Source organism: Phocoena sinus, chromosome 10, assembly GCF_008692025.1.
Source record: "Phocoena sinus isolate mPhoSin1 chromosome 10, mPhoSin1.pri, whole genome shotgun sequence".
In the NCBI taxonomy this organism is placed as follows: domain Eukaryota; kingdom Metazoa; phylum Chordata; class Mammalia; order Artiodactyla; family Phocoenidae; genus Phocoena; species Phocoena sinus.
The window spans coordinates 51,969,642-51,980,003 of NC_045772.1; the positions used below are offsets into that span (position 1 = coordinate 51,969,642).

At 42.8% G+C, this 10,362-nt stretch overlaps 1 protein-coding gene across 5 annotated transcripts in view; it reads right to left on the bottom strand.

Moving 5' to 3' along the window:
* The window catches only part of LEMD3 (LEM domain containing 3), an 85,676-nt gene extending 76,268 nt beyond the window's left edge, over positions 1–9,408 (bottom strand). For 3 of the 5 annotated variants that reach the window (XM_032644294.1, XM_032644292.1, XM_032644291.1), the window contains exon 1: positions 7,801–9,408. In XM_032644294.1, coding sequence (XP_032500185.1) covers positions 7,801–9,373 — 1,573 coding nt within the window. In that variant the 5' untranslated portion in view covers positions 9,374–9,408. The remainder of the gene's footprint in view (positions 1–7,800) is intronic. The other 2 variants (XM_032644290.1, XM_032644293.1) reach the window with 2 other exon arrangements.
* Positions 9,409–10,362: the final 954 nt, after the last annotated feature.

Genomic DNA, 10,362 nt, shown 5'->3' on the forward strand with positions numbered 1-10,362 from the left:
AGATAGCTGGGGGGAAGCAGCCGCAAGGCACAGGGATATTAGCTTGGTGCTTTGTGACAGCCTGGAGGGGTGGGATGGGGAGAGTGGGAGGGAGGGAGACGCAAGAGGGAAGATATATGGGAACATATGTATATGTATAGCTGATTCACTTTGTTATAAAGCAGAAACTAACACACCATTGTGAAGCAGTTATACCCCAATAAAGATGTTTAAAAAAAAAAAAAAAAGAAAGAAAAAAAAATTTTTCAGATAGGTAAATATATAGAATGATTAGTGAGCGAGGAGAAGCTATTTTAAAACTTCATAACTCTACTGAGGAATCATAAAAATAGCTAATTTTTTAAAACATCCCTGAAATTACAGAATGCTTCATTCCCATTGAAACAAATATACGCATAGGGAAAAATACATTCAAAGCTTTTTTAAAAGGTGCAAAAAAAGGGAGAACAAATGTACTAAAAGATTTTTACATCTTGAAAATAAACAATGGAAAACCTAAGTTTTAAAGTGGTAATGCAGGGGACTCCCCTGGTGGTCCAGTGGTTAAGACTCTGTGCTTCCAACGCAGGGGGTGTGGGTTCGATCCCTGGTCAAGGAACACCACGTGGCCAAAAAAAATAAAAATAAAATAATTTAAAAAAATTTTTTTTAAGAAGTGGTAATGCAAATCAGAGGACCACTATCCCCACCAGTTTTGAGACTATGCAAATCTTTAAAAATTAGAAATAGTATCATATGCCTTATAGTTTTACATATTATATAATTTGTATTATATTATAGCAGACTGCCCTCCTCATATATCAATGAATTAATTAATCTAAAACCTTATAGAAGGATAAACAGTTCCACATGATTCCTAATTGTCAAGTGAGTACAAATTTGTACCTTCTTGTACTAATGTTGTTAGGTTTCAAAGATTATCCTTGGCACTTCTAGGATTTCATGCTTTAAGCAGCTTCACCCATCCATACCTTTCATAATTTCCTAGATAATAATAATAGTGGAGAACATATACAGAGCCCTTATGTACTTGCACATATTAAAAGGCCATCTAGCAGGGTGGTTAAGTGCCACTATCTGAGTCCAAATACTGCCTCTGAACTCACGACCCTAGGCAAGTTATGTAACTTCTCTGTGCCTCAGTTTCTTTACCTATAAAATGGGATAAATACCTGCCTCATGAAGATTACTTGACAATTACAATTGTTTAGGCTCAGTGCCTGGCACAAAGTGCTACATAAGGGTTAGCTGCTGTTATTATTATTCCTATGTGTCATGTGCTGAGTCGAGTTCTTTACATGCATTATTTCATTTAATTCTCACTTAACTCTATTTTACAGATGAGAATATTGAGGTTTACAGGGGTTCAGCAACTTGCCTTTAATAAAAAAGCTAACAAGAGGAAGGGCCCAAATTCAAACCCAGGTTGCCTCTTTAATGATCCAAGCCCTGATATCTATGCCAATGTTTCAAACTAGGCTCCATGAATACACTCATAGGGAACTTACAAGTTTTCACTCTGATGATTTTTATTTTAAATTATGCTAGAGATGTTTCAGATGAAAGACATTTTTACATAGTAGATTTTAATTTCTCGAATCATCAGACTGGGACATGCAATCCCCTGGTATTCCTAGGAATATTCTTAGAGGTCTAAGAATTTTTTTGTTCTTACAAAGTAGTCAACTTCTCACTCAGCTTTCATTCTTCAAGAATGAGCGCAACAACTACTTTTCAAAATCCTTATGCCCATTTCATTACAGATTCAAAGTTTTGACCTTTTGGCTAGTCTAACTACTTGAAAAGTAAAACTGTAATTTTTAAAAAACTATGGTATCTTTTGCAGCACTCAGTCTTGTCTTTAAGAACAAAACACCCACACGAAAAGAAGAAACAAATATTAAAAAGGTATCTACTCCTTTAGTAAACAGTACTTTACTTTCACATTAAGCATCAGTCTCTCATCTTTAATCCAATTATATAATTACCATAGCCTACAGCATATTGCTACTTGAGTAACTCAAAAAATAAGCCCCAAATAAACTCATTTTCTCTATGCCGCCTTCCCCGCAAAAAGATCCCTTTTCAACATCTCTAATTCCTGTCAATGGTATTACCGTTCTCTCAGTCATCCAGGCTCATGACCCTGTGGTCAAGAGAGAGAAATCAAAGAGCCTGTGCTCTTTTTCAGTGTACTCAATTCCTCCTGTAGAAACATTACCTCAAGGAGCTGTAATCTATCTGGCACAGTGGACATACACAATTATAAACATGAAATAAATGCTATGAAGGATGCATAAGATCTTCTTTGAGTAGAGAATCATGGGCCAAACTTTAGGGTAAAGAGGATAGGGAGACAGAAAAGACATCCAGAGGTGAGACTTTTTTTTTTTTTTAAGATGTTGGGGGTAATTAATTTTTGCTGTGTTGGGTCTTCGCTTCCATGCGAGGACTTTCTCTAGTTGTGGCAAGCGGGGGCCACTCTTCATCGCGGTGCGCGGGCCTCTCACTATCACGGCCTCTCTTGTTGCGGAGCACAGGCTCCAGGCGCGCAGGCTCAGTAGTTGTGGCTCACGAGCCTAGTTGCTCCACGGCATGTAGGATCCTCCCAGACCAGGGCTCGAACCCGTGTCCCCTGCATTAGCAGGCAGATTCTCAACCACTGCGCCACCAGGGAAGCCCCAGAGGTGAGATTTTTAAGAATGAATAACAGTTAATAGAGAAGAAGAAACAACCTGCACATGCACAAAGGCACAAAAATCTCAGTGACATATTCAGTGAACACCAGAAAGTGTTCCAGAAAGTTCCAGTTTTCCAGAAAGTAAAGTGTGATAACAGGGACTGCTAAGAAATGAAGCTAGAAAGAGCAGGCATACTTAGATCATGAACAGTTTAGCCAAGGAGTTTACATTCTATCCAATGAGTAAGGGAAAGCCACTGAGTAATTTTAAGCATGAAAGAATTACTGCATTCTTATTTTAGAAATATTGCTCTGACACTGAAAAACAGACGGGAAGAGCTACAGCCGAGAAGCACGGACAACTGTTAGAAGACTGCTACATCAGTTCAGGCAAAAGACTAGCCTAGAGCAGTGGGGAATGGAGAGAAATAGATTGAGTCAAAAGATAGGTAGCAAGTAAAACTACAGGATTTGGTAACAAGATAAACTGTGGTTTGAGGTTTGGTAGGAAGATGGAGGAAAGGAAGGAATCAAGGCAAATTCAAGGTTTTTAGCTTGAGCTCTGGGTGGATGGAAATGCCATTAACTAAAACAGGGAACAAAACAGGAGAAACAAGGTAAAAGGAAGTAAAGCTGTTGAGTATAGATGGTGTTAGTACTTCTGGTACATCCAGAAGAAATTGTCTAATAAATGGTTAAGTCTAGAACCCAAGAGAGAAAAATTTAAGATGAAAATATAAAATTGGGAGGTATTAGCCAGTAGAGTGGATGAAACTGCCTAGGAAAACTGTACGAAAGGATAAGAGTTCCAGATACCACCAATATTTAAAACACAGGCAGACAAATAAATGAAAAGTAGAAGAGAGTGGTGATACAGAAGTTTGGAAAGGAGAGAGTTTCACGAAGAAGGGAATTGTCAATGTATTGAATGTATCAAAGAGGTGAAGAGAAGAACTTTAAAGCTTCTCTCGGTTGGCAATTGAGTAACTGGTGACAGAGAGGTTACAGAGGAATGGATGGTTAAAAAAAAAAAAGCTAAACTAGACAGGGGTTGAGTGAATGGCAGGGGAGGAAAGAGTAATCTTGACTGAGATGAGACTAAGAGCTAGAGAACAGAGGGTTAAAGAACATTTTCAAGATGGCAGAGATTTTAGCATTTTTATAGGGCTAGAAAGGGACCAGTGAAATGTGAGATTTTTAAATTATGCCTTTGTACTTAAACTTACTATAAGAAAAGTTACCCATTATACAATACTAAGTGAAAAAAGAAATTGAAGAATATGTATAGTAGGATGTTACTTAAAATAAAATTCAGACTGTTTTATGCCTTTCAAGTTACTATCATTACCTTGTGTTAGCAACTATCTGAAATTCTTATTTGTTTAGTTGCTTATCTTCCCCCCTAGAATGTAAGCTTCATGAGAAGAGAGATTTCATCTGCCTTGTTCTCCACATATTCCTGCTGCTTAAAATAGTGCTTGGCACATAGCAGGCACTCTACTGTTGAATGAAAATGTGTATGTGCACACACACGTACATATATATGAATGCAAATGTGTATGTGCACACACACGTACATATATATGTATGCATGTATTTACATGAAAAGCATAAAGAAAGTTCTAATTTGTTATTTGAACTTATTTATGCCAGGGGTGAGTGTGAGACTAGGAGGAGAGGTAAACAATACTGATTCATTTTTTGCTTCATAGATCTCTATTCAGATTTTCTACAAAAATCATGTCTTTTGTAACTGAAAAACAACTTTTAATAATGATCAGATGAGCCTAAGAAAGTTAATCTATTCTGCCTCTCTATTTTCTTTTGATGGGTTGTCTTGATCGAATCTGACTGCAGGCTGATCCTTGAGCTGTTTTGGTAGGGCAGTTCAAAGTCAGAATCTTAAACCATAGAGCTGGAAAGAACGTAGACATCATCTAAGCCAACTCCCTAGTTTTACAGATGAGAAAGCAGACACTCATAGTAATTTAATAAAAGGTAACTTAATTAATAAAATTAGGGTACTGATGAGAAGTTTTTAAAGAATAAATGATTAGGAACTATTTAAAAGGCTAATCTATTATATGCTATACATAATTTAAATGATAACTAATGAAAGCTTACTAAAGCTTATTCTCACATATAACCTACAATCTTCTGGTGAAATTATTACTCAAAGTAAAACTATTTCCTTAAGCACACTATTTGACCAATGAACCCTACAGTTAAGCACTGGCTAACCATTATAATATGACAAAGGATTCAGAATACACAAATATAGGGAGTGAAGTTATTCACCGTTAGGTGTGCAAACTAACTGAACTAACAGGCACTTCTTTCTACCAGGATACACAATAGGTCAAGTATATATTACATTTAAGGATTGATCACACTTTGACTCAAATGTCTGTATCAATGTCTACAATGTGTATTTAATAGAATTTAATAAAAATTAAATTTTGAATAGGTAAGTAATACACTACTAAGTATTTAGGGAAATGACTTAACTATTTCTCTTTACATATATACTGTAGTTCACCAGGAATACAACAAATTTTATCTAAACTTCTGAATATCACTTTGAACTTGTTTACAAACTATCTCATTTGATCCTCACAACAACCCCATAGACAGCAGAAATTATTAGTCCCATTTAATATATAAGAATGAGGCTCAGAAGTTAACTTGACTACGGTCATTTTGACAAGTCCTAGGACCCAGATCCTCTACCTCTTAGCCACTGTTCTTTCCATCACCCAAGCTACCTCATATTTACCATTTATTAAAGGGCAAACCACTTTACAATTTCCTTCCTTCCACAATGGTGGAGGTGGGGAGGGCAGGTACCTAAGCCCTAGCAATCCTATCCCTTTCTATTCCATTTGAAAGTTTGGTACATAAGAAAATATTAGCCATTCATCTTAATAGTGACAAGAAAGATGTGACAAGTCACTTTAGTTGAGAATTGTGCACATCAGTAATTCTGTATGAAATCCTACCAAGTATTCAATTATTTCCTTAATTCTAATAAAGTATCCTCTTATTTAGAAAGCTCTCTAGGGCTTCCCTGGTGGCACAGTGGTTGAGAGTCCGCCTGCCGATGCAGGGTACACGGGTTCGTGCCCCGGTCCGGGAAGATCCCACATGCCGCGGAGCGACTAGGCACGTGAGCCATGGCCGCTGGGCCTGCGCGTCCGGAGCCTGTGCTCCGCAACGGGAGAGGCCACAACAGTGAGAGGCCCGCGTACCGCAAAAAAAAAAAAAAAAAAAAAAAAAAAAGCTTCCTATTAGAAAGCTCTCTATAAACAATACCCAAAGTAGTATGGGCTTAATAGTTGAAAAAAATCTGAAACCAAATCTCAGTCCTATCACTCACTAGCTGCTCAACTGTGGGTACATTTCTTAACTTCGAGTCTCACTGTCCTCATCTCTAGAGTGACGATGACACCATCTACCTCTGTGAGTTGTTGAGCAGATTGAGTGATAATATGTGCAAAGCCTTTAGTTCTTAGAAAAGGGCCAGAACACACCAAGTTCTGTTGGAGAAACAAACATGCAGGAAGGCACTGCTCATGGGTAATGTCATTTATGTGAACTTTACTAGTATAACTTCTAGTGTGACCTTACTTCTTGTCTCTCTCCAATATCTGGGGCAGGATACACTATATCACTCTTGCTCCCAGGGTGCCAATTTACAGTGCGTGCTGGATTTCAGCCCTCTTCTAAATCCTCTAGTTAAGGAATATTATAATCTATTATTTGACTATCTTAGAACTGGCCATACCAAACCAAAGCTTACACTATTTTCACTCCACTCTTTAAGTCTGCTAACTGCATCATTCACTATTTTGAAATAAAATAAGAGTAAGCCAATTTTATAAATACAAATCATGATACAGCGAATTCATGTTGGGTGAAAAGGGCAGGAATTTTCAGGGGGCAGGGGGAGGGGAGAAGGACCTAACATTGAGAAATTATGTATTCAGCAGTCCATCACGCACTGAATTTACTTTCTCTCTTTTAATCTTCCCAGGCATTATTCTAATCAAGATTAGCATCGTTTTACAGATTTTGCAAGGGAAGCTTAAACCCTGGCTCACTCCCCCTCGCTCAAGGTACTATAACCTACAGGAAGGCTCTTGCTCAACTCAAGGCCTTTCCTCCTCCTCTTGTAATCTCTGCCCAGAATGCTCTCCAGTCTCCTACAAGGCCGTCGCCTTCTCCTGCTTCAGGGCTCACTTCAAATAGTTCCTACTCTCTCTATCTCTAAAGTAGAATACACCAATTACTCCATCCTTATTTCCTTCATAGAACACAAAGCCATCAGTATTCATCTTCTTCCTGTGTTGAAGGACAGCACAGATGATGCTGGCTTAGTGAATGAGTGAACACACCTGCCTGCAGACATTTAGCAAGTAAAAGGCAGGGCCTGGAGACCAATCCAGATTAACCTGACCGCAAACCCCTGCAGTTCCCTACCTCTATTTTTTTTCACTGGTGGAAGGGGAGGTGCTTCGGGCTGGGAAATCAATGTAGAGGTATGCCTTCTTACTTTCTATCTGTATTCATTCACTTTAAAGAAATTACAGAACTACCTACACATATACTTAATACTACAAAACATTTAACCAGAATTTCAAGAGCTCTTACATTGCCTTTTAGAACCACAACTCCATTTGGGAAAACAAAAACAAACAAAAAACCCACTGCATTTATGATGCCCCTGAACAATCAAAATACCTCCAAACTGTTGAGTAATTGGATTGGCAACTCCACATATGGCTATTTAAGGCCAAAAGAAAATTTAAGTCACACGTATAAATAAATGCATTTTACTAACAGACTTGCTTGTAATATTTTGTTCTTTTATAAGATGTTCTGAATTTCCCAATACTTCATACAGAAAAATCTTAAAACCAGCCATGGGATTATCATTCTTATCGTGGTAATCATGTTCTTTCTTAAAGAAAGATGATACGAATGCACTCCATCTGTTGTGTTTCACTATTAAACCATGTTCTTGCAGACAGAAGTCACCTCGGGTAAAACGCCCAGTGCGGTGAGAGCCGACCACTAACAACATTCCCTTTGTTGCCTTCCCCACGGGGTTTAATACTTACTGCTGAGTCCTCCATCCTCGGAGACTCCTGTCCCTCTCATTCCTAGGTAAGTCAGTCCCAATATGAGGAAAAATAGGCAGGCAGCAGTTAAGAGAAACATCGACAAGTAGTGGGCACTGAAACCCCCAGTTGGGGACACCTCCTCCCGTTTAAATTGCTGGAGAAGTTCCTCCTCAGGTTCGGAAAGCTTCGGTTTGTTATATGTGTTCTTCAGGTAGGTATGATTGGAGCCCGTATGATTGGAGTGATTGATCCTGAGTGAACCAGAGGCGGCCACCGCCGCACTGGGAGGGAGGCTGTTGGAAAAAATCCTGGGGGAGTCCACGCCGAAGGCCACACCGCCGATATGATTATTGGTTTTAAGAAGGGAGCCTGTGGACGAATCCAAGGTTGAGTCCACGTCCGCGAGCGGTGGCTGCAGGAGAGGGGCCAGTTTCTTAGCGTTAACGCGGTATCTAGGAATGGGGCTGGAGTCCGGGGGATCAAACCCTCCTCCCTGCTCCGCCGCCGCCGCCGCCGCCGCCGACGGCGACGACTCTTCGACGTTTCGGCTCCTGTCTAGACTCCCAGCGGCCGCCGCCCTGTCATTCATCGCGATTCCTCCCCCTCCCTGAACTGAGGTCTCCAGTCGGCCGCCGGCCGATTTCGCAGGCAGGGGAGAGAGAGGCTTACTATGGCTCCGCCTGGGCCGATGCCGGGAAAGGGAGTCGTCCTTCAATACCTGTCTGCTGGAGGCCACGTCGTCGTCCTCCTCTTCTTCCGAGTCCGAATAGTTCTCCCGGCAGCTGTAGGGGAGAAGCCGGCTGCCATTCACGGTCCGGCCGGACCACAGCGGCTCCTCGGTCTCCGGGTCCCTATCCTCGCCGTCCTCTCCCTCCTGCTCCCCGTCATCCGCCGCCCCATCTCTCCCCGACGGGCTCTGCAGCTCGGCAGCCGCCGGCCTCCTGGCCCCCCACCACGAGTGGGGCTTCCTCCGCTCGGCCGAGTTGCTGTTAGTCACCTCGCTGGAGGCCAGGGGCGCCGACGTCGGTTTGAGCCCGCGATACTGGAGCGGAGCCCGGTCTTTCCTCCCGCCGCCGCAGCCGCCGCCGCCGCCGCCCCCGCCGCCGCCGCCGGCCTGGTCCCGGGGACTGGCCTCCACGTCCGACTCGTCCGAGCTGAAGCCCAGCAGTACTTTGCTGCCAGCCGTGGGGGCGGCCGAGGCGCCCCCGGGCCCTCCCAAGGGGCTCTCCGGGCCAGAAGCCGAAATCCGGCCCAAGCCTCCAGGAGTCCGTAAGTAGGAGAGGTCGCCTGAGACCTGCCGGACCCCTATCCCCACGGCCGCCACCGCTGCTCCCGCGGCGGCGACCGTGGCGGTTGCCGTGTTATTGTTATTACTGTTCCGCGTCTTGGTGCTGCGGCCCCCGGACCGGTGCTGCTGCTGCTCTTCCTCTCGAAGCTTCTTCAGCTTCTTGAGGTAGACCGGGCGGGTGCTCTCCGTCACTGGGCCAGGAGACAGGCCGTAACGGCGGAGCTGAGAGAAAAGCTCCTCATCCGAGAGCTGTTGAGGCGCCGAAGCCGTTGCTGCCGCCATTTTCTCTCTAGGGTGTTTTACAAGCTCCGCGCTACCGGAAGTGACGCGCCGCCCTAGACCCTGAACTAGACCGGACTGCGTCGCCCTCCCAGCGCCACTGGCGCCTTGGCCAATGGGAGGCGCGGGAGGAGCTCACCTGAGCGGGAAAGGGCCACCTGAGTCGCGCGCGGCAGAGACTTCTGCGCTTTCACCTCGGGGTGCCAGCGCCTTCTTCCCCTTCCTTTCTGTCACCTTCTCCGGCTGTTCTCCGCCCTGCCCTTCCCAGCGCCTCTCCCGGGAACTGCCTCTTGCCAAACCACACCTTGACCTCCTCTTCCCAGGTTCCTGCCGCCGGGCAGTAATATTGAAGGGAAAACTGAAGTTTATGGCAGTGGTTTTCTTTCATCTTGATTACCGCTGCCAAGGGGAGCTTAGAGACTTAAAGAAATCTTGATGGCCAGACGATTGGTAATTTCCCTGACTCCTGGTTCCCTCTTTATGCTTTGTCTTTCCGACTGACTTACCAAAAAAAAATAAAGTGAGTTACTCTCGCTGCTCATTTGAGAAGCCTCTCCTCTAACATTCCAAGGAAAAGATAGAGTAAACCAGCCCCGATACAGTTTACTTCAAGAGTAATGGCTATTCGTTCCCTAGTTAGTTGTAAGGTATTATCGTTTTTCCCCTTTTAAAATCTGTAACCTTGATAGGTCGTCGCTTTTGGAATTGAAAGAGCCTATCACATTATATGACTGAAAAAAAAGAGAACGTGCCATCCTGCTTATTTCCTTCTTAAGACCTTTTCAACCTATAGTTACTTATTGTTAATATTTTCATGCATTTGTTTTCCTAATTTTTAATTTATTTATTTTCTTATCCCTTTGAACTGTAAGCTTTATGAGCAGAGGAACCTTGCTTCACCCCTTTAGTGCCTGACACATCAGGCACGTTCAGTAAACATTTGTTGAACTAATTAATGAATTGCAAAGCTAGGATAGTGTGAGATGAATATT